General features: G+C 45.9%; 1 protein-coding gene across 3 annotated transcripts in view; it reads left to right on the top strand.

Moving 5' to 3' along the window:
* The window catches only part of STAT1 (signal transducer and activator of transcription 1), a 786,410-nt gene that overhangs the window by 553,178 nt on the left and 207,698 nt on the right, over window positions 1-25,534 (top strand). For all 3 annotated transcript variants that reach the window (XM_078680398.1, XM_078680397.1, XM_078680399.1), the window contains exon 20: window positions 19,469-19,608. In XM_078680398.1, the coding sequence (XP_078536524.1) occupies window positions 19,469-19,608 (140 nt within the window). The remainder of the gene's footprint in view (window positions 1-19,468; window positions 19,609-25,534) is intronic.

The raw sequence follows: 25,534 nt of genomic DNA, 5'->3' as shown, positions 1-25,534 counted from the left end.
AAAGGCAGCTCTGCCCAGGAGCGTAAGAGGTAATGTTTTCCAATGCTTTACGTCAGTTCAGAGACGGTGTAAAGGAGGTTAGAGGTTTCGCTGATGGAAAATCCCGAATCTTTCATAATATATATGCCAAGATATAGAAAACCGTCCGTGACTATGTTGGCGTCACAACCCGTGGGAAGGGTCAGGGTTTTCCCACTTAGAACGTAAACCACTAATTTATCCCAATTGATAATGTAACTGGAGTATTTTTGGAAGAGGGTGAAGATGTGTAATATACTGCGAATCGAAGCACGTGGCTTGGCCAGGTAGAGAAGGATGAGAGAGATTCTATCCGACCACTCCGATGACCAGTTAAGTCATATAAGGGTATCCCCACTGATCCAAAGAGCCAAGGGTTCCAGAGCCAAGGCCAACAACAATGGTGACAAGGGGCAGCCCTGTTTTGTGCCCTTACCCAGCTCAAATATTGCTGACCTACTGCTGTAGTATGTTTATCTAGGGACCTATATCGATACTCCTATTTCTGACCCTTGTCCGGTTATAATTCACTAATATCCATACAACGGCACAGAATCCCGTTTTCAGATTAAGTCATAGCGCATGCTGTCACATTAAGCAAGCCCTATTCCTCCAGCCCCCTAGAAAGCACACCGAGTTCTCAAAACAAACCAAACCTCCAGCAGACCTGGGAAATCCCCCGTAGCTATTGTTTTGATTTAGTTCGAGAACTCCTGTAAAGAATGCAAGAACGACCAGTTCTTATGACATCCTTACTGACGTATTATGTCCATCCTTACGTCAAACACGGCACCTTTCAGGTATAAATATACCAACGCTGCCCTAAGCAAAGAAACGGTGGTGATGAGCTTGGAGCAGTGACTACTTGCCGGAGAGCCCAGCTGATGCAGGAAGCCCACGGACGCTGCCCCTCCCTATTTGACACGCTGAGAGAGACGCTGCCTTTTCTCCTGCCGAGAAATCCAGCTTCCAGCGTTTCCAGCCCACCTTTGCGGGTGACTGGGATATCGAGTCCTGAGAGAAGAGATACCAGCCCTCCTGCCTTCTAAATCCCAGGTACTGAGCTGACTAACCCCTTACAGAGAATTCTTGAGTCAGATTCTTGGCCAAACAAACTTAACTTAAACTGCTACTTACTTACTCCCTCCCACGTATTAGGCTCAGGTCAGGTACACCGGGGTAGGCGTAGTTAGAAGCACCAGTTGAGTACGATTAGTCAATGTATATATGTATGTATATCTTTTATCCATTTTAAAGTATCATATGGCTAAGAAACCATATCAATGCTTTTACAGTATTATTTTATAATCCTGCTTTTACTGTATGCACTTTATTTAACCTTAAGTATTGCAACTGTAGCGATTCATTTCTCTTGTATGAGAAAAAGAGACTGATCAATAAATAACACCTTTTATTGAACACGCCCATCTCTTCTTTCTCTACAATCTGGTAGAACTAAGTATGCACGTACTGACTGAGTAAAATTGTTGTCTTTTGTTTTCACACGACTCTGGAGATATACTCTTGATTAGGGAGAGCAAAGTTGTCATGTTCTATGGTTGTCAGAAACTAAATCCCTTCTTGTCTATCCAGGGAGGTTAAACTCCTCCTCGCCTATTCGAGAAAGTTTCTAGTGAATTCTGAGCTAGCTGGCACACAAAACTTAAGTCTAATATCGTCAGTAGAAGACCTAGTTAACCTCTGTCCTACGTCTATACTATTGAAGATATTATTCCAATGCGCAGAGCCTATTGGGATAATAGGAACTACACTACACTGCTGTTAACTGTAATCGGGGCTAGAGGCTTTGAATAAAGGAGGCGCACCTAGGATAAAAACTGGCCACCAAATCTGTATCTCTCGTTTGAGGCAAACAAAAAGGCCCATTCAATCATATCAAACGTCATCTTTGCGTCGAGGGACGTAATCACTGAATCCTCTTGGATGGTATGGGCCCTGCCCAGTACCCCAAAGAGGCGGCAAAGATTAAGCGCTGTGTTCCTAGCAGGCATAAAACCGGACTTGTCCGGGTGTATCAGTTTGTGTGAAGGGGCTAAAGACAGAGAACCAATATTTTGGCCAATATCTTAACTTCAGGATCCAGGAGAGAGATAGGTTTATAGGAACCGCACTGCTCCGGGGTTTCCCCTTCTTGTGTATGGCGACAATATTCACTAGTCTCTGCGTTTCAGGCAAGATCTCTCGTTCAACACTCTCCTCATACATACGAACGAGAAATGGGGCGATCGTTGAGGCGACAGTTTTGTAGAGTTCAATAGGAAGGCCGCTCGGGCCCATGGCTTGTCCGGATAGGAGTGCACTAATCGCTTTGGATATCTCATCAGGAGTCAAAGCTGCGTCTAGCACCGGCAGTGGCAGAGTGGAAAGTAAGTCAGCTGCTGCTTCCTGAGTGGATGCAGATGAGGGGACATAAACTTGTTCAAAATAGGTGGCGAATTTCTCTGCAATCCCACCCCTATTGTGATGCCTCATACCATTTGAATCTACAACCTCAGCCACCCACCTATGAGCCAGCTCTCGCCTGTTAAACCACTCGAACAACTTTACTAGTTTTATCTCCAATATCATACACGTGATGTTGTGTGGCCTAGTAATGAGCCCTGGCTGCATCTGTTGCAATATCACGATATTCTTTTTGTTTGTCAGCTACTATGTGTGAGGTGTCTGGCAGTGCAGACATCACAATTTTTTGTTCAAGAAGGGCCACCTCCCGCTCTATGTCCTCCAAGTGTTGACGCTTTTCTTTCTTGTGGCCCGCCACCCCGTATCCACGGATTACTGTCTTATATGTCTCCCATAATGTTACGTCCGACTCGATGGAGCCATCATTGAACTTAAAATAGTTTTTGGTGGCTTCACCCAGTTTGTCCCATATCGCTGGCACATTAAGGTACCATAGGTTGAGGACAATTTCATGACAAGTGGGGGGCCGAGCACCGCCATACCAAGCCAAAATGGGGGAGTGATCGGAAATACCCCGGGGGAGGAAAGACATCTCGTCAAACATGGGAAGTTGGGTGGCTTTGCAGAAGAGATAATCTATACGGGATATACTCCTGTGAACCCCTGAGTTGAAGGTGTATTGTCGAGTGGCGGGGTGGCGCACTCGCCATGTATCTGTCAGGCCTGTGGCCCCCAGAAATACTGCCAATAGCTTCCCAGGTGGTTCCCTTTTTCTAGGTGCTGAGCTGTCAAGCTCACCACTCAAGGCCGTATTACTGTCCCCCCCACATCAGTATGTCTCCCTCCGGCAGGCCCAACATGTGCTGTCCTAAATCAACCAGTGTAGATGAGTACAGTTTGGGGGCAATGTATAAGGAGGTCACACAAAGGGATCTACCCTCCCATTGTCGCAAGACCGTAACAAATCGACCATAAGGGTCGCGAGTGATTTTGTAAACCTGAAAGGGGAGGGAACTGCGTACCAGAATGCCCACCCCCCTGGACCCCCGGGCATACCCTGCGTGTGCTATAAATTTTTTAACCCCACCTGTTTAATGCGCAACCGGAGGTACCCTGAATATGTGTCTCCTGAAGTAACACTAGTTCAGGGTCATGGTGTTTGAGGTATTGCAGGACTATTCCCCTCTTAATACGGTCTCCAAGACCGTTCACGTTCCATGAGAGTAATGTGAGGCGACCCAGCGATGGAGTCGTAATGTGAGCGTCACTCATCAATGAAGATTGCTGGGGGCCCTATTTCCCACAGGGGCAGTGGAACAATGAAAGAATCAATACGGTCCTCCACAACAACACATAAAGGCAAATATAGCATAATTTCGACCGTGGAAAAGTTCTGAGAGCAACTATCGGTGACCCAAGTGACTGCAAAGGCGACATCAGCAATCAAACTGTACCAAAAGAATAAACTGCACAAAGAACACAATATAAAACCAAAAACGCACAAATCAAAAATGCAACAACATGCATTAACACACCCTGGAACCCACCCCCACCCTGCCTCCCTGCAACCCGGGCTTAAAACTGCCCACCCCCCAATTTTGCAGGGCGCCTGTAAACCCAATATAATTCTATGCTATAGAGTGAGAAGCTATGCAGCTGAACCACCCAAAAGGCTACATTGCCATACCCCAGCATCAAGTAGCACCCTAGCCCCTGAACATAACAATACAATAGCCAGGACTCAAATTCCCCCATTTTACTGAATAGGCACTTCCGCAACTCAGCCCCCCAACAGTAACTCCAGGCAACCACCAGTAACATCCCCTGCCACTTCATGAATTCCGGTCACCCTGCAGGATGAGGAAAAAAATCACAACCCCCAAGTCCGTGGCTGACAACTGGAACGGCCCACCACCACCCACCAGACCAGTCAATACTCATTGTGACTTCAACTTGGCCAATGTCCATTTCCGGGCTAACAGGAAAGCAGGCTCTTCTGTGTAGGAGACCACCGGTCATCCCTTCTCATGTCCATCGGTGCTTTCTGGCTGACTATCCGGACTAGCTGCTAGAAGCTGGGAGCTTCCCTCCCCTGCAGCCATCTCGAATGTCAGCTAGCCACGCCCCCTTTTGTTACTCCTATCTTGGCCTGCTGTAATGTGCTAGATTTTATTACAGACCATCCCTCAATATAGCGATCCATTAGTTTGTGTGATCCTATCTGCAGCCGTGAATTTATGGAAATTCAGCCCCTCACCATGTCTATAGCAGGTCACCAACACTTCTTTCTTCCTCCCTCATAGTCAGCTCCTTAGGTATCTCTTGTGTTGGTGGGTCATCTCTCCTGTGTGCCTCCCTATCCGAGTCTGATGTCTCTGTCCTCCTCAACCCTCGCCTGTCCCAACGAAGATGATCCAGGACTTATTTGTCTGCTCACTGATCTTGTGTTTTTTTGGGGTTTTTTTATGCTGCCTTACGTCCTTGGGTTGCACCACTTGCAGTCCCTGTATCATTCGATTCTCTCCCTGTTTTCAGATCCTCACACAACAGTAGTTTCACCTTGGGCCATGCCCTTGCTTCCCTCAGGGTCTTGGAGAAGTAGGTTTTAATCTGGTAGATTACCTACAGTTTACCTGGAAATATCAATGTATACTTTAGTCCAAGGTCTTTTAGTTTCTGTTTTACTTGTTCATAGGTTTTTAGTTTTTTCTGCACTGTGCTTGTGTAGTCTGGCTCCCCCAATGATCATGTCCCTGGCCCGATGGTTACGGAATTGGGTAGTAAGGAGGCCGCCACACCACCACTGCTCTGTGTGCTTGCTCTATATTAAAGCAAGAGGAAGAGCTCTTTACTTGTATGCCAAAAGTCAACAAGGCCGTCAGGGACTTCAAACTATCTCTGCCCTCTGCCCCTTCTGTAAATCCAATAAAGCAAACATGATTTCTTTGTGACTGATCCTCAACTTCTTCCACTAGAATTGTCAAGTCTCTGGATGTCTGTATCAATTGAGTCACTGTCGTCTGGAGTTCACGGACCGTATCTTCCAGTTTGGATAGTCACTCTACTGCACCCATCACCCTCTCCATCACATGCAAGTCAGTGCATTCTGAGTCGAAAAACCAGCAGCATCAGTCCAAAAATGTGGGGTCAAACATGCTAAAAGAGGCATTTCCTTAACATTGAGTTCGAGGCATATGAGCTGCAGATTACACACTGTTGCATAGATCGCCATCTAGTGTTGGGCCCGTATGTTTGCACTTGTTTTGTCCTGAAAAGTTCTTTGAAAGCCACGAGATAGGTGACCCCTCCTTTGGATCACATTGCGCATGGGCATCGGCTCCATCTTCAGATTGTTTTTTCTGCCATCGGGCTTGCATGTGTTTCCTACGCTCCAGTTTGGAACCGAGTTTTCTTTCGACGCGCAATCAATCACCCATTTCGACGGTATTGTCTCGAACGTGTTTCCCTCTTGACACGAGTCTCGGCAACTTTGAAGTCTTCGATTCCGGTCATCGACTAAGGCCTTCGGGCCTACACGGGCCTTATCTTCTAGCTCATGGAAAGGACCCCATTCAAGAAGTGTCCTCAATGCGAGTCGAAGTTTCCCCACTCCGATCTCCATGAAGTGTGCAACTTTTGCCTCTCACCAGAGCACAAGGCCAGGGGCTGTTCAGCTTGCGCCTCATTCGACTCCAAAAAGACAATTCGGGACCGACGAGCTCGAAGGACCATGGCTCGCTCGTCTGCTTCGATCCCCGACGACATCTTTCAAGAGGGCGTCGACGTGCCAGAACAGCAGCAGGCCGAAGAAGGCGTCAGCTACTCCGAAGCCAAGGACTCAGACGTCGAGGACATCACTCCGGCACAGCGGGTCATAAGTGCACACGTCGACCCCCACCCTTCCTCGACACCCTCCAAAAAGGCTTTGGTCACACCCTCGCCTTCGAGCCCGGGTGCACACCGAGAGACTGCTTCCCATGCCCCGCCTTCGGGCCCGGTAAAGAAGCCTACAAAGCCTTCAGGCGACTCTGGCTCGAGTCAGCCTACCCCCCCCCCCCCGTGCCAACACACTCCTACCGGCTTCCTCATCCACGCCGACCGCTGCTTCCACATCCAAGCACTGGCACCGGCTCATCGATGACGAAAACACACTCGGAGCAAAAACCGCCACCTAAGAACCCCGATGCTCATGCTTTGGAGCCGAAAAAGGCCTTGGAACTGAAAGAACAACACGTTCCGCCGGCCATAGACACTGCAAAAGGTCACGCTTAGAAGCCAAAAGAACCTAGAACAGCTACAGAGTCAGGGCCGAAAATGCCTCCGGAACCAAAGGCTTCGACACCGAAGAATCTGCCTTATACAGAGGAACTTTTCTGATCAGATCCTACCCAAAAGATTCTTGTGAAAGATCCTAAGACTGGTCAATTGGCTCTTAGCTCCAAGAAGCGACCACCAGATGCGCCTGCACCGGCTCCTCCTCCTTAAAAGAGATACATTGCAACCTCTCCATTAAGGATCCCTTCTCCTCCTCTCTCTCCTCCTCCTCCTCCTCCACCTCCTCCTCCACCACATCACTCTCCTACGCCATCCCCTACTCCAGTAGGACGTGATGATGATGATGATGATGTCGATAGCACCTCTGATGATACAGGGGAGGTGCGGATGATCCCTTGGGGATCCCTAGTTCTCCTGACTCCCCTAACCCATGGGATGACTATAGCACCCGGACGTCCCTAATGTTCCCCGGGATGATATATATATTCCTCTAGGCCTTCCCCCCCCCCCCCGAGAAGACACTACGGGCTTTAACCTACTTGTCCATAGGGCTGCCCAATACCATGGGGTTGACCTACACACAGACGCCATGGAGGAAGATTTTCTAATGGACACTTTCGACACCACACAAAGGTCCACTTCAATTCTACCAATGCTTAAGGGGGTCATTAAGCATGCACCAGAGGTATTTATAGATCCAGTCAGGGCTCGAGTCCTCAACCCCCGAATCGAGAAAAAATATAAGCTGCCCATACAGATCCAGTCTATATTAGGGGCCCGCACCACTAGACTCCCTTGTACTCTCCAATGCACGGAAAAGGGACAATTCCCAAACATCAGGTGAGGCCCCCCCACCAGATAAGGATTCTAAAGTCCTTGACGCCTCTGGCAAACGAATGGCCTCACAGGCAGCAAACATATGGCGCATGGCCAATACTCAAGCGCTGTTAGCAAGGTACAACAGGACACATTATGATGACCTAGAATCCATAATGCAGCATCTGTCAGACAAATATAACAAGCATTGGCATAGCCAACAGGTCTCGCCTTTAGGACCTTATTAGTATTTAGTTATGCAGCACAATATCCTTACTGCAACAACATTAACTGTTGCATGGCTAAACACTTATAATGTCCCAAAGGCGAGACCTATTGGCCATGCCAATGCTTGTTATTAATAAGACTATAATCTAAGCCATGTGACTCCTCACAAGAGCCGTTAGCTCTTTTAATGGTCACATGGCCTAGATTGTGTTAAATGCAGACATAGGGCCCCAAACAGGAAAGATTCAGATAGTATTCGTGTTGTTACAAACAAATTTTATGTGGTTTAAGTAATGTAATATGAAAGGGTTACAGCAGTGCATGGAGAAGGAGCGAGTGATAGCCATTTTTGTGTGGTTAGCGAGCTCAAAACAGTGTGCATTGAGATGCACTAGTTATAATATTGTGAAGGTGGTGTATAAATTATATATCTAAGGTATAACTGTAACTTTAAAATTTCCAATGTATGTGTACATTAAGTTTGGTTTGTCTAGAAAAAAGAAATAACGTTATAGCAATTTAAAGGTGGTGCGTACAGGTGTAGTTTAAGTTTAGTGTGTATAAAAAAAATAAAGTTTTCATTGAATTTCATTTTTTTCATTTTTAATAAAAATGTACCCTTAATTATAGAGTCCAGTGCCGTTGAATGGAGTTTTGTTAAGTGGAGTGTCCTATTGTACCGTGGAAGAGAGTGTTGTAAAGTGTATTGTTGTACAGTGGAGTAGCTTGTAGTGGAATAGTGTGTAATGGAGTAGAGTAGAGTGGCACAAGGTGAAAAGATTTTTTGTAAGCATGCAATAAAGTTCTTCTTCTACTCTTTTTCTTTTTAAAAGAGTTGGATGGAGTGGTGTAGCGTATAATGGAGTAAAGTGCCATAGAGAGGAAGGGTGTCTCGTAGTGTAGAGTGGCGTTGAATGCAGTAGAGTGGAGTGGCTTAGAGCTGAGTCGAGTAAAGAGTCATACATTGGAGTTGAGTCTTGTGTCGTAAAGTGTGAGAAAGTATTGTGGAGTAGATTATAGGGTTGTACAGTGGAGTGTATGGGATAGAGTTGATTAGAGTCTCGTACAGTGGCATAGAGGGTAGTAGAGTTTTGTAGACCGGAGTTGCATAGAGGGAAGGAGAGTGTCAGAGTGGAGTGGTGGATAGTGGAGTGTCGAACAGAGGCGTAGAGTGGGGTAAAGTATTGTATAGTGGAGTACAGTGAAGTGGAGAAAAGTGTCAAAGAGTACAGTGTTATGTTATAGAGTAGAGTGGTGTGGTGTGGAGTGGCCTGGCATTGCATACAGTGGTTTGAAGCGTTTTACAGTGGCATTGAGTGGAGTAAGGTGTCATACAGTGGCATAGAGTGTAGTGGATTTGAGTGGTATGGAGTATAATGTCGTAGATTGTAGTGTCATAAAGTGGAATAGGCATGAATAAAGTGTCATACAGTGGAATGCTGTGATATACAATAGAGTGCCAGGGAGTACAGTGGTGTGACATAGCATAGAGTGAAGTAAAGTGTCATAGAGTGGAGTGCAGTGTTGCACAGTGGAGTGATGGCGTGTTGAAACTGTTATACAGTGGAGTAGAGTGGAGTTTCAGAGTGGAGTACAATGTTGTAGAGTGGAGTGACGTAGAGTACAGTAGAGTGTGGTAGTGTTTAGAGGCATGGAGTGTTGTAGAGCTGAGTGGCATACAGAGGTATTGAGTGGAGTGGCATAGATTAGAGCAGGGGAGTTGGTTTGAGTAGACATGAGTATTGTGCCATAGAGAAGAGTGGAGAAAAGTGGGGTGGAGTGGCATAGAGGGAGATGAGCGGAGTGGAATGGTGTACAGTGGAGATGCGTAGAATGAAATAGAATAGAGTGGAGTGGCCTACAGTGCAGGGGCATACAGTGGAATACTAAAGAGTGTACCGGCATAGAGTGGAGTGGCATAGAGTGGTGTATTGCGGAATAGTGTAGAGTGGAATAGCGTAGACTGTAGTGGTGTCGATTGCAGTGACGTAGAGTGGAGTGGCATACATTGGACTGGTGTGGAGTGGAATAGAGTGGAGTGTACTGTTGTGGAGTGGAGTGGCGTTTCGCAGAGTGGCGTGATGTGGAGAATTATAGAGTGGAATGTACTGTTGGAGTTGAGTGGCGTGTTGCATAGTAGAAGGACTTGTAAGAGTGGATTTTCATGCCGTACAGTGAAGTGAAGTGGAGTGGTGCGTCATATAGTGTAGTCATATGTCGTATATAGTGGTGGGTGGAGCTCATGGAGTTTCACTCTGCAGAATTCCACAGAGTGACTTAAAAACTCTGAGAAATTCTGCGGAGTTCTGTCTGCCACTCGTTTGCATCACAGTTATGGCTACTTTTGTGTACATAACCACAGGGACAGGAGGGCACATTTTGCTTGCTCCAGGGCCAGTGATGTCATTGCCATGCCACTGCACACGAGATACACGTTTAGATACGTGTGTTTTCGGATGGTGCAATTTATCACAGGTCTTCATAAAGCAGATGATGCTGTTATGTGAGGGTGGGCACACGATGAACAATCAAACATGTACGCATTTCACGATGATAATAGCCACCTTAACCCTGGGATGTGCTAGGAGCGCGGATGGCAGCATCAGTGGGCCATGGCCCTTCCACGGAGAATGTATAAACAACACTTCTCTGCCCTAAGGGCCGGCGAAGATCTTTCTCACATTCCTGGAGGAGCAGCCCTCCCAATCCAAGGCAGGCCCCTGGGGGTCCATGCTCTGCCACTAGACGGGGCGAGTGCTAGCTACCTGGTGCGTTTAATGCCACCGCACCTGTGGCACAGACTAGGTATTGCACCCACAGGCCACATTTCAAATTCAGCTTACACAACCTGCAGATGTTTGTTTCTGTTTATTCTGTGATCGTTTGTAGTTGTAACACAAACTGGTATGTCTGAGCAGTGGCGGCCATGCTCTATGCAACCGTTAACATTTTAAAAACGAACAATCGCAAGTAATCCAGAACTAGGGCTTGGGACTGATATTTAAGAACCTGAGGTGGCAGCAAAAAAAACCTTTTACCTACAGTATACGAGAAGCCCATCGCTTGGACGTAAATTATTCTCGCAAAGCCTACTGGAAGTTCGCAGAACAACAGCTTTAATATTTTTGGCTTGTTTTTTGCGTGTATCAAATAATAAAACACTAGCGAGATGTGCTACTAATGACCCATTGGCTGCATCCCCATGGGCACTCTAATTCTGGTTCCTCCAAGAAAAACTGAGGACTCCACGCAGTTCAATGCAGTTATTAATCGGAGGATTTATTTTACAAGTAAGATTATCCCGCATTTTGGTGAATTTTTAACGTTAGCACGCCACAGGGTAGGCTTGTCAAGGATTGACTATCATGTTACTTTTTACTTTTTCTTCATCTTTAGATTCGTGAGCACGAACCGTTTAAAGACATGTAAGTTTGGATTTACGAGTTCTTGCAGTACACATCGGTTGCGGGGTCACACGGGTATCACACACACTGCACGGGTATTTTTTGCACCAGGAGACATTAAAATCACGACACATTTCGCCATGTTTTTATAAAGCTTGCTTAAGCAGTTAACTGTATAGATGACTTTTTTTTTACACATGATGGACATATGTTTATGGGGTTATTTTTCTGAATTAATAGTGATGCTCCCTGAGGAAGGGCTTTTCAGTCCGAAATGCATAGGAGTGAAAACAGCAGCAATGTCACAGTAGAACGATGATTAATAAAAAAAATGGAATGAGAAATGAATTTCAATAGCTAAAATGATAAAACAATTGTGAAAGAATAAAAGAAAGATTTAATAACTGCATTGAACTGCGTGGAGTCCTCAGTTTTTCTTGGAGGAACCAGAATTAGAGTGCCCATGGGGATGCAGCTAATGGGTCATTAGTAGCACATCTCCCTAGTGTTTAACAAAATGTCTAGGACGGAAGATGCCACCCGTGGAGCACCTGAAAATGTATTTATACTTTTCTGAATTTACTTTGAAACATTTGAAAGAAACAAGGCTGTGCACCTGCACTAAACAAAGTTCTTATCAATTAATAAAACAGCACATATCCTCTATTGGAAAAAAAACCAATGTGGAGACGCAAAAAGGTGAATATAAACTATGAACATGGTGTTCCATATCCTTTTCCTCCCCGCAAACTAAATTTAAACGAGAATTGCTGGTACTTTCAGATAAAAAATATTCTACTTCTGTTTTTCAAATTGTTTAACCAGGACCCGTAACCGTGTCCGAGTACATCGTTGTTTGTCTTGACATAAGTCATGGGTGTGAATTTCGTCAGGGATGACTTGCCCTTTTATGCTTTCTGCAAATATCTGCGTATACCTGTGTCTTATCCCCTCTGCCATCCTTGCTGCAAACACCAGCCACAAGCCACGGGTTAGAATCTCAGCAGAGACGACTCACTCTTCATACTTGCGATGACTGTGAGGTGGGTAGAAGCATCACCGAGAGGCAGCTCCCTTAGCGGTGAGCACTATGTAAATGAGCATTTGATGAATAATAAGAGACTGGGTCCAGCTGCACACAGCAGAGGAGGGCGGGGCTGCTGTTAGCGAGGCAGAATGGGCTCAAGGCTCTGCATACTTAATCCACCTTCAAGAAGCATTGCCGTGAACCAATAACATAATATTAAAAATAGTACAGATTTTATTTTTGTTCCTGGAAACTCTCAGCCCTCACTGCCCCAGGCATCCTCCCGAGAGTGTAGGCTGCAAACAGCACACACTTCAAGCAATGTTGAGCTTCTGTCACACGCTGCCTGTCACAGGAGGAGGAGCTACCAGTGAAGTGTGCGTTCTGATCCCCACAACCATTCTCAGACGCAAACGTCGTGCTTCCTCCAGCATTTCAGCAGTTCTGAGTCCCGTGCAGGAAGAGCCTATTGTCCCCTAATCAGTGGGCCTTTACTCTGCTTCTCCCAGGGAGATCAGAGTTTTTTCCGAATTCCATGTTGGCAGCGGGCACGGATCTCGTTTGTTTCGTTTATCAGGTTGGCCGGCATTGAATTCCAGAGTTTAGGGGTCAATTACAACAAGCAACAAGGTCGAAAAGAAATAATTAAAAAAAAACTTGAGTTACGCGCGCGCACGACAAATGGAGCTGAAGCCACACATTAAAGGCATATATCGGGACAGAGATGACCACGGTTCATGGCATACAAACTGACTCGGATATATTTAGATTCTCGATGGAAGCACTTTCTGCCCAAGATCTGGACACTCATCCAGAAGCCCTACCGCACTCAGTGCTGTTCCATAACTTTGATAAATACTCGCCCAATCTGCAGTGCAGAAGTTGACGGCCTCTGCAAAGTTGTAACCTTGGTTGAAGCCGATGTGATAGGCCCGGGGAAAGTGATCACAAACTCACCCGCACACTGATTCGTTTGGAGAACTGGCAATGCGTGTTCAAGCGCCAGCCCGAGCGTGCCGCAGCAGCAGGGGAGGGGACATGGGACGGGAGCGTGCGACCATATGGTGCCACCAGATGGCGCCGCACGCTCCCGAAAGGAAATCTCCAGACGTGCGCGCGTTTGCATTGCAAGCAGCAACGCGTGCACTTATTTGCTGAAAAAGCTTTGCCGATGGCATTAGGTCTCTCCTATGCAGCGCATGCACGCTGCATAGGCGAGACCTAAAAATAGGGCCAATTAACTCATACAGGAAGGTAAAACTATCACTAATACCTCCATCCGTTGTGCCCTAGATGCGGCAGATACTGGTTCGAGGGCAATTAACACCAGTGTCCTGTTGCGTAGGCTTGCCTGGCTACGTATTTCAGGTTTAACCCCTTCGACGCTGATGACGAGCTGGGCTCGTCATGGCGTAGCCTCCTCGCACGCTCATGACGAGCCCAGCTCGTCACGTAAAGTGCGATTTAGAAAATCTCAGCGTACGAGCGGAATTCCGCCCGCACGCATGCGGTTAAAACCTGTAGTCCAGAGTTCCATCCTCAATCAACCATTTGATGAGCAACACCTATTTGGCCCTAATGTTGATGTATCCCTTGAAAAAAATTAAAAAAGGATACTGACCCAGCTAAATCTATGGGAGCCTTGCAGTCGCAAGCTCCCAGACGCTTTTTTCGTCGCTCATCCTACAGAGGCACCAGTAGAGGCTACTCCTCAGATAGCCCCTCCACTTCTTACAAAACCCCTAGCCAATCCACCTTCACTAGGGGCTACCACAGAGGGGGTTACAGGGGTAACAATAATGAAGGCAGAGGCAAGACTAACCACTCCCGCTCTGCCTCCACCCCTACCCAATGACTTTCCTCCACTACCCCCTCACCATTCCACTCCAGTGGGGGGAAGATTGCAACAATTCCTTCCTGTCTGGACCAACATCACATCCGACAGGTGGGTGCGACAAATAATTCAATAAGGTTACTGTCTCAAACTAACATCTACCCCCCCAAACATTCCACCCAGACAGCGTCCAATGTCACAAGAGCATCTACTACTGCTAAAATAAAAAAGTGAAATAGAACCAGTTCCTCTGCACCAACAAAACAAAGGAGTTTACTCCCTGTACTTTCTTATCCCAGAGAAGGACGGCTCTCTAAGGCCTATTCTAGACCTCAGACCCCTAAACATATACATACAGTCAGACCATTTCCACATGGTCACACTCCAGCAGGTCCTTCCTCTTCTTTCACAAAACTACATCCTTGCTACTCTGGATCTCAAGGACGCCTACTTCCACATTCCCATTCACACCACTCACAGGAAGTATCTCAGATTTGTAATAGATGGTCAGCACTATCAATTCACAGTACTCCCACTTGGAGTCACGACAGGACCAAGGGTATAGAGCAAGTGCCTAGCAGTAGTGGCAGCACACTTACGAAGACAGCACATTCACGTCTTCCCATATCTAGACGACTGGCTCGTAAAAGCCAGCTCTTACAATCAGTGTGTACAACACACTCATGCCACTATCCAACTACTTCACGATTTGGGGGTCACAATAAACCTAGTGCTAGCTAATCCTTCTCCTGTCAGAATAGCAAACATGCAAGCTCTTCTCACAAAATTTCAACCACAACACTCCCTTCCAGCTCGAGTGTTCATGCAACTCATAGGGATGATGGCCTCTTGCATATACATAGTGCCTCATGCAAGACTACAAATGCGTCCCCTTCAAGAGTGCTTAGCACGCCAATGGAACCAGGCTCAAGGTCAGTTGACAGATCTAGTGTTGGTTGACGGTCGAACTCATCGCTCTTTGCAATGGTGGAACACCGAAAACCTTTCCATAGGGTGACCGTTCCTAGAGCCAGTTCCTCAGATAGTCTTGACAGCGGACGCATCACTGTCAGGCTGGGGAGCTCACCTACTGCAACACACCATGCAGGGCAGGTGGACACCACAACAAAAGTTCCTCCACATCAACCACCTGGAGTTACTAGCCATATTCCTAGCCTTAAAAGCATTCCAAAAGCAAATATCAGGCAAGACTGTATTGGTACGCACGGACAACATGACAGCCATGTATTGCATACAAAAACAGGGCGGGACACACTCCTTGCAACTCTCTCAGCTGGCACAAAACATATCGTGGTGAGCTATACCTCAGAACATATTCCTCTTAGCCCAACTAAGTACAGAACACCATAGCAGATCTGTTGAGCCGCCAGATCCACGAGTGGGAACTTCCTCCACAAGTTCTTCAACCGTTCTTTCAGTTGTGGGGACAACCTCAGATAGACCTCTTCGCCACCCACGAAAACGTCAAATGCCCAAGCTTCGCCGCCAGATGTCCACACCCACTTTCCAAAGGCAATGCGATATAGATTAACTTGCCAGGCAGAATTGCGTACGCTTTTCCGCCTCTCCCACTCATGCCACTAGTAGTGCGCAAACTACAACAGCATTCTCTAACCCTCATTCTAGTTGCTCCAACATGGGCCAGACAACCATGGTACACCACACTGCTGGAACTTTCTGTAGTACCGCATCAAAAACTATACCTATCTCCATGCCTCTTAACCCCGAACCATGGAGAGATCAGACACCCGGACCCAGCTCAGCTCAACCTTGCAATCTGGCTCCTGAGGTCCTAGAATTCGGTTACCTTAACCTTCCTCCTGACTGCACGAATGTCATTAAAGAAGTTAGACGTCCAACCACTAGAGCATGCTATGCAGCCAAGTGGAAACGTTTTGTAATATATTGTGACAACAACAATATCAATCCCCTAGATGTGTCTATTCAACACATCATAGGCTACTTACTACACCTCCAGAGATGTACCTTAGCATACACATCTATAAGACTGCATCTTGCTGCCATAGCAGCATAGCTACAAAATAGACACCATATATCACTTTTCAGAGTACCTGTTATAAACGCCTTTATGGAAGGCCTTAAAAGAATAATTCCTCCCAGAGCACCACCTTCACCGGTGTGAAATTTAAACATTGTTCTCACACGGTTAATGGGACCTCCCTTTGAACCTTTACATAAATGTGAGCTACAATTCTTAACATGGTGGGTTGCGTTCCTAGTAGCTATTGCTCCTCTACGGAGAGTTAGTGAACCACAATCACTAACCATTCAAGAACCTTTCCTGCAAATGCATTATAATACGGTTGTTCTACGTACTAATCCTAAATTCCTTCCTAAAGTCATTTCTCCCTTCCACCTCAATCAATCTGTAGAACTGCCTGTTTTAATCTCGCAGCCACAACCAGTCGCAGAAAGAGCTCTTCATATCTTAGATGTCAAAAGAGCATTACTATACTACATTGAGAGAACACAACCTTTTCGTAAAACCAAACAACTTTGTGTCTTTCTCACCACCACACAAAGGCATCCTATATCAAAATCTGGGATAGCTAGATGGATCGTCAAATGTATACAAATTTGCTACCAGAAAGCTAAACGTACATTGTCTGTTCCTCCTAAAGCCCACTCTACTAGAAAAATAGGGGCTTCAATGGCATTTTTAGGGAACATTCCCTTAGATGACATCTGCAAAGCAGCTACATGATCTACACCGCACACATTCACAAAATACTATTGTGTAGATGTGCAAACTAAACAACAAGCTATTGTGGGCCAGGCTGTACTCAAAACACTATTTCAAACTACTGCAACAGGTACTGCTGGCCACCAGTGTGTAATCTGCAGCTCATATGCCTAGAACGGAAAATGCTACTTACCAGTATGCATCTGTTCTTGGCAGGTAGAGCTGCAGAGTTACACACACCCACCCGCCTTCCCGGCTAACTTTATCTGTTCCAGTATTATCTTAATTAGATACAGCTTACATGGACATCCTTCCTTTTTTCTTACAATGCTCCATCATTTCCCTAATGGCGAAAAACAAGCTGAAGATGGAGCCGATGCCCATGCGCAATGTGATCCAAAGGAGGAGTCACCTATCTTGTGACTTCCAAAGAACTTTTCAGGACAAAAACAAGTGCAAACAACTGGGCCCAACACTAGATGGCGATCTATGCAACAGTGTGCAACTCTGCAGCTCTACATGCCAAGAACAGATGCATACTGGTAAGTAGCATTTTCCTTACAAACCCTGCCACCCTCACACTTCAGACTTAACGACAACCCTCGTTCCTTGTCCTTCCTTGCTTTCCTACTAGTTTCCTTTTCCATACCCGTCTCTCCAGCCTGTGCCCTGCACTGGCATCTGCTTTCTTGGTTCCATATTAATTTGGTTCCCTGACCACTGCCCCTCTCCTTCTCTTCCTTGCCAGTCCTACACACTGGCGACAGCGCTGCTCACACCTTTCACAAATACTTTAAAAATACAGCAGAGGAGCTGTTTCAAATGTATAATAGATGTAGCTTCGTCATACAAGTGACTGCTAATACCTATGAATATTTCTCGGACCTCTTCCTGAACATACAGTTGTTGCACTCAAAACATTAGTAATGACTGTCATCATCGTATCTCAACTTTGTCATATTCATTGAGGACAAGGAAAACAAGCAAAAAACTCCGGACTTGCAAAAATGACTATGCACACATATTTGTTAAAGTCACGCCCTATCTATGATCTCACTTTCTCAAAACAAAAGCCTCGTTTTTCTCCCACTGTTCATATACAGAAAATGTCACAATCAATAATTTTTGCTCCATACATAATTCTCTGGTGTGCTAAGACTAAGCAGGTAATGGTGGGCGCCCATGGGACATCTAGTAACAGGCCATGGTACTGCAACCTGCTACAACAAGGGCTTGCATTTGACTTAAGGACCCATTAGTAATTTCCTACGGTACTGCACACGGCATCGGGTAAGCAGTTTTTCAAAACTGAGGCACTTTAAGTGAATGAAAATGCCGTATTTTTTTGTGTGGACTTTGTTTGGTTAAATTTCATGTATTTGTCAGGTACAGAATGCGTAAACAGGAATTAGGAATGAGCTTGTATTATGAAAAAGCATTGGCACAGTCAATTGGTCCAGCTTTCAATTTCAAGCCAAACCAATTTGCTTTTTATCAATGCCTGTTAGAAAAATGAGACCTATCGGCTTTGCCAATGGTTATGTGGATGCAGTCTCATCTACAATTAATCCGAAAAATAACTGTTATTGTTAAACTATAATTAACAGTCTAATTTTTCCATACCCACACCTTGTGTTTTAATAATATAACATTGTACACAACGTATAGTTTTAGATTCCATTAGGTAAAAAGTTACACCCCTAATATTTACAGCCTTACTCTTATACATTTTTTAAACACCAGTAATAGCCACTAATTAAATCAGATTTTAGCGTTAATGAGGCCACTCTAGCGGTATTTGGACAAAACACATCTTGAAATATTTAAACGCACTGTTCCTTTTCCTGTGTCGAGTCCACCCGCCATTCCCACGCTAGTGAATGCACATGTTTGCACAACTGAGTTTTAAAGTGATATGTAAGGAAGCAGGGTTATTTAATGGAGGCAAAGTGTGGAGAGGGACAGTCATGTGGTAGCTCTTTAAAAACTTTTTTTTGTTTTGCTGGGAAACATCTCCAGGGTCCTCCTGTGCTGGGAGGAAGTCCTGTTATAGGAGAGAAATGGGGACGGGTTTGTTGAAGTCTGCGTACAAGAGCGTAGCAGTCTCAAAATCTTTTCTCATCCTAGTCTAAGTACATTTTTTGCCCTTCGCTTGTTTTGGCACCTATGTACCTTCCCCTCTGTTTGTTGGGTGATGAGTTTCTTGGTTTATGAGTGACATTCCCCTGCTGGGGGCTGTACAGATGGGCAGCCCTTTTCAGAAGTCTGCACAATGGGTTATTTTTACTAGTATGTGGAGCTGTGTTTAAAGAATTTCTAAAATCATAATTTGTTGTTGATTTTTGTTTGTCTGTTAAATCACCACTTTAAGAATTCCATTTGTACGAATATAGCTAAAACAATTGTCAACAAACTCCCCTTTACTTTATCTTTCTCATTGTATAGTGAAGTAGCAGAATTTCTGAGTTGCAGAGGTTTGAATAATCTTCTCTTGATTCTGTATGTTCGACTTGAAACGTTCTAATATGTGGCTAACACAGGAACATATGTGATGTCCCACACCATTTTTAAATGTACTAAGCGCCAGCTGGCTAAATAGTAGACACAAAAGCACTATAGTATGCCTGTCTTTTAATGGTTAAATAAAAGTGCCATTGTGGCGGTGTAGGAGTCCTTCTTACGATTCTTTTTGTGGTTATAAATCCTTTTTATTACAGGTGTATATTGGGCTTTATCAGCAAAGAGAGAGAACGTAGCCTGTTGAAGGATCAGACGCCTGGGACATTTTTGCTGAGATTTAGTGAGAGCAGCAAAGAAGGAGCCATCACATTCACCTGGGTAGAGCGACTCCAAAATGGTAGGTAGATGCATATCTTTTCAAAGTGTTCCTGTCTTGCATTTTAAGAATGACTACTTTCAGCGTTAGGTAGGGAAGTGGACGGCCCTTACTTCAACCTGCTGATGCTCCTATGGGTAAATTCCTACTTGCAGATTGTGCTCCTGCTGTGATGCCCAAGCTGGTATGCATTCGGCAGGGGCACCATGGGAAACCAGACAATCTTGTTTCTATGCGTTCCTGGAGAGCAGCGTTATGTTTCCAAGGATATTTGTTGTGCTAAATAGGATAAAAATGTCATAAAACAAGAATTAGGCATTTAGGGCCGCGTTCTGCTTCCAAGGATATCTGTTTTGTAAAATGTCATAATAGAGGAATTAGGCATTTAGGGCATGCTTGGGTTAGGTGTTTAGTAACATCTGTGTTTCTTACACGGATAGGTGATAGAAAGCAGTGTGGTACTGATCAGTGACTCACTGTTTATAATGCAGTGGACAAGTGAATGAGCATGTATATCTGGCATTGTAGAGCCAGCCAGCTCCAGGTACATATGTGTACTTAGCATTCACATTGATGCCATCTGAAGAGACAAGTGCCTCTTTATGCTCTCCAAAAATCTTCTCTGAATAAAGGAAGTGTATATCAGTTTCCATGCTCCTGCAATAACTGCCTTCTTGGCCAAGTAGTTGAACAATGTTTTCAGTTAGTTACAGTTATGTTTGTGATGTGATCTCAACTGAAGTAAATATTTTTTCTGACAGAAAACGCATTATTTGATAGTCTTGATGAGTAAAGAAAGCTATTTCAAAATGAATAGGTGAATTTCTAGGCAGAAGAGTAACCTAGAAGACAGGACTTGGGATCTTCCGTGCCACTAAAAAGTTATGCAGCTGCCTGTCATTATGTAGTTAGGGAGGAAGAACACCTCTCCAGTTGTAAGCAACTTTGCTCATACCTCCTTCCCGGCAGAAGCAGAGCTTTGCCCATGGCTGACTGCTTTTTTTGATTTACTTGTACTCGAAAATTTGCATGTTGTAGTTTGAGCCCCAGTTAGCACACAGTTCATGTCAATGGATCCCAGGGTCTGGCTCAACTAGCCTCCGTTCTTGATGGGATTAGAGGCAGTAAGTTGGTGGATTTTCAAAACATGTAAGAGGTGAAAAGAAGTCTGCATTACAGAACATATATATTTAATATAACATATGTTCTGATAAAGACTTCTGCCTGCAGATTCCCCACCTTTTGAGTATTCCTCAGGCATCTGGATGGATCCAGAGACTTTTTTCACAGTAGGAGAAGGTGACGCCGTGTGTCTCAGTACTGATGCTGTTCTGCTCTGGAAGTGACGATCTGGCCTATAAAGACATCACTCCCATTCATTGACATCAGTTCCTATTTTCCCACCCTTCTGGACACGCCTCTGGAGCTTCTCTCGTCTCTCTGAGACTGCTTTTTGTCAGATATTTTCTCCACATTTTCAGCTGTGTGCAAGGGTTGTCACCCCCTTATACGACAGGTTTTAAGTTCTTTAAAGACTGTTGCAAGCAGATGACTGTGACAGATCTTCACCAAATTTGTGTGTGATCTCTAGGGTCGAGCCATAACTCCACGACCTGCGGGGACTGTGCATACATAAACCCAAAGGCAGTCAGGGAAAACACAGAGAAAATTTACGTCAGCAAGCACAAAAAGACTTTATGCCGGAATCGCTCCAAGTCCTTTTCCAAGTTGAAAGTTCTCTCCTGGTCCCTCTCCCTTTTCCTGGGTCCACAAAGCCGTTTTCGAGAACTGTCTTCATTGTGCTCCAAATTCTCAGGTTAGTACAAGAAACATAAGACTTCAAAGTGGCATTCCACTCCATCGCATTATTCCCACTCCCCTTACGAAGCACGTGGGTGGCCCCAATTGCCCTGTTCCTGCTCCCAAAGTCAATCAACTTTGGAGCCCATTCTGCAACTCAAACTAGTTGCAGAATGGGCTCTGAAGTTGACTGACTTTGGGGGCAGGAACAGGGCCATTGGGGCCACCCTCTTGCTTCGTATATCTACTGACTCTAGCCCATCTTCAGGCCACATGGATCCAAAGGCTTACCACCTGGACTTCTTCTAGTGAGTTTGGCCATGGCGCCAGCTAAGCCAATGTGCCACTTCCTCTCTCTGCTTCAGGACCGAGTAGGCCCTCTGTGCTCATAATGAATGCAGGTCCCTGCCCATCGACGCTGATGCCGACTTCGCTGCCTGAAGAGGCGGCCCAGTTGTTCTTTCTGAAACTGACTTGACGCTGGTCTGAATTCAAGTGACGTCATGACTGAATCAAACCTAGGTTTCTGCTTATACCTTGCCGCCAGACAGGCACCACTCTCTACAGTCTCTTTTTGGCACAGACAATGATAACGATCCCGATCAGGGTGATGCATTTGTTCAGCCCTAAGCCAATGACAAATGGGATAAGGATTTGCAAGATGCTAGTAGGCTGGACACCTCTCCTGAGTCAGCCCTTTTTGGACGGCCACCAAAGAATTTGCATCCTACGCCAAGGTTATATGTAGGGTGGCTAAAGTTATTGACCGCCAGCTTTCCACTTGGCAATTGAAAAACAACATGCTGATGGAAGTTCTGCAGCCTGGCTAGACTGCTCCTGAGCCTCTCTTACCTTTTAATGAATCCTTGAAAGATACCCTTTTAGGGGCTTGGACTAAACCTTGTACCGGCACTCTGGCTAATTGGCAAATTAGCAGACGCCATCTTCCTGCTCCAGGCGACCCGGCCTTTTAGTAGCAGCATCCTTCTCCTGGGAGTCTTGTGTTGGAGTCCTTCACCATCCGGTCCAAATCCTACAATTTTCCAACCATTTCCTTGATCGGAAATTGAAGCGAGTAGAGACCATCGGTAAACGCCTTTTCTCATCCGTCAGTTTGTGCTTCCTGCTTACTAAGCTGCTACACTAATGCCTTCTCGGACTCTTGTGGCGCAGGTCCTCCCAGGTGTTTCTGAAGAGCTTCACCCTGTTCTGCCTCAGGCCATTCAGGATGGTCGTGATGCGGCCACGTTCACAATTTATTTTGGCTTGGACACCACCAACTCCATCCGATGGGCTGAAGGCACCATTTTCGCCAGTTGTAGCCTTGTGTTACTATATTCATCTGGGTTCTTGGGCGATGTCCAGTACTCCCTGATGAACATGCCATTCAATAGGACTCACCTGTTCAGGGATAAGCCTTATTCTGCCCTTAAACTCTTCAAGGACAGTAGGGCTACCGCTCACTCCCTGGGCCTTTCTACCCAACCTTACCAGCAACACATCCAACACTCCTTTCGTGGCTTCAGCATTCCCTACTGCAGGCCTCCTATCCCATCCTAAAGGAAAACCTAGCAGTTTCATAGGTGAGGCTATAGTGGCCACAACCCCTTTGGCCTAAGTCAGCGTGCCGCTTAGTGCACCACCCTGCAGCCCCACCTGCCAAACTCTTAGTTGTGCATTTACAGGGTTACAGCCACCTAGTGAAAGGCAGAATCCACCAATTGTATTTGGGCTGGCAAGAGATCACATCGGACACATGGTTCGTCCAAATTGTTAGCAAAGTGTACACCTTACCCTTCCTTTCTTCCACGCCTTATCTTCCACCTTTTATACGACAACTGACAGAGGACCATCTATCCATTTTGCTGCAGGAAGTGTAAGCTCTTTTGGCTAAAGGGCCTATCGAGAAGATACCAGCGTCATAAGTTGTACATGGTTGTTATTCCCGCTCTATGTTGGTGCCAAAAAGAATGTCTATTATAGATCTGCGCCCTCCCATTTTCTTCCTCTGCAAGCAGAAATTCAAAATGCTCACCCTGGCTCAGTTGTTGTCTACCCTTGAGACTGGTTGGTGGTGTTGGATCTGCAGATTACCTATTTCCATATTCCCGTCCTGCTCATTGGAGCTACATAGTGTTTGTTGTGGGGGATGAGCATTTTCAGTTCACTATACTCCCTTTTAGTCTCACCAGCGCCTCTCTGGTGTTCACAAAAGCGATGGCGGTGGTGATAGTGCACCTTTAAAAGTCTGGGGTGCTATTCTTCCTATACCTCTATGACTATTTGTTGAAGGCAGACTCACCCCAGACTGTCTCCAATCACCTTCAGACAATGGTGAACTGCTTGTCATCTTTTGGGGGTTCACTATCAATGTGCCAAAGTCACACCTCACTCCTTCTCAAATACTTCCTTTTATCGGAGCCATTTTGGACACAGTTTGATTTCTTGCCTTGCGCCCGTGGCTGAGAGTCCTGGACCTTCAGCCTACGATCCTGATCTTTCAGCCTCAGTCCTGGATTTCAGTGAGGTTGACTCTGAGGCTGCTGGGATTGATGGCCTTTTGCAATCTGCCAGTTGAGCACACCAGGAGGCATATTCAGGCTTTGTAGTGGGACCTGAAGTCCCAGTGGGTGAAGCATCAATGGGACCGCTCCAACCATGTCCAGATCTCATGGTGGGGGATTTGGGAAAGATCTGCAGTGGTGGCTAGCAGACAGCAATTGGGTCAGAGGCAGACCCCTCTCTCTTCCTTATGAAGAACTGACAGTGGTGACTGATGCATCACTTCTGGATTGTGATGACCATCTGGGATAGGTGGAGATCAGAGCCCTGTGGTCTCGGGCAGAGTCTGAGCTCCATATCTACTTTCTGGAGCTGAAAGCCATCCATCGGATAGCACGAAGACTTTCAGCATCAGTCAAGGGTAGGCTGGTACAGGTGCTCACTGACAACACCACCATCATGTGGTATTGCAACAAACAGATTGGGGGTAATGGATCCTGTCCCTGGAGGCCTTCGCCTTTGGAAATCTTTGGACCAACCATTGCTCGATTTTTTTCACCACCGCAGAGAACTTGCAGTGTGAACACTCCTGTGCGTTGGAGTTTCCAAGGCGTCTCTCACTCAGAGATGCTTTCCTCTTCGAGTGGAGTGTGGAACCCATGTATTTCTTCCCACCAGTACCATTCTTGCCCTGAGTTCTCGGGAAGATCAGGACAGACCAAGCCTTAGTCATCTTAGTGAATCTGTATTGCGCCCAGAGAGTATGTTATCTAGAACTACTGGGCTTTAGCATTTGCCCTTGGCTCAGGCTGCCCCTCCTGGAGGGAGAGCTGTTGTACCAGAACTGTCGAGTTCTCCATCCCAACTTTTGTGACCTCCATCTTCATGCCTTGAGATTGAGCTGCAACAGCTGACCACCTTTGACCTTCTTCTGGAGGTAACTGTAGTCATCTTGGCAGCCAACGGCCTTCGACGAAAATTGTATATGCCTGTCATTGGGTTGGTGCAGCACTTGCCAGATTGATCCTCTCCAGGCCAAACTGTCTGATATTTTATTATTTGTTCTGTCTCACATCCGGCAGGGCCTTTCTTAGGGCATGGTTAAAGGTTATCTTTCTTCCCTCTCGGCCCCCTTATGGTTGCCTGACCAGCCATTTTTCTTTAAAACACCTGGTGTGATGTGTTTTTTGAAAGGGTTAAAACTTGTGTTTGCCTCATCTCCATTTGTGATGCCCCAAACAGACCTCAAACTTGTCCTGCTGTATCGCATATGTTTTCTGTTTGAGACACTCACACAATTGTCCTCTACAGCTTCTCATCATCAAGACTGTGTCCCTCATTGCCTTCACCTCAGCACTGTGTGTGAGTGAGCTTCAGACTTTGTGTTTATCCACCATACACGGCCGTCTTCCGTGACAAGCTGGTTCTGCATACTAGTGCATCCTTTCTGCCGAAAGGGGGATGCTGTTCCATGTTGGCCAATCCACCTCCTCATCCCTCTAAGGAAAAGGAGAGGCTTGATCACTTGGACCATACAAGAGCGCTCAACTTCTACATTAATAGCACTGAAGATTACTGGGTGGACGATCAGCTCTTTGTGGGGTTTTCCAGAGCAAAAAAAAGGCAAGGCTGTGGAGAAGCTGGA

The sequence above is a fragment of the Lissotriton helveticus genome, chromosome 3_1 (genome assembly GCF_964261635.1).
Source record: "Lissotriton helveticus chromosome 3_1, aLisHel1.1, whole genome shotgun sequence".
Lineage (NCBI taxonomy): Eukaryota > Metazoa > Chordata > Amphibia > Caudata > Salamandridae > Lissotriton > Lissotriton helveticus.
The sequence above is the reverse complement of the archived record's forward strand: the minus strand, read 5'-3'. Positions and strand labels throughout refer to the sequence as shown.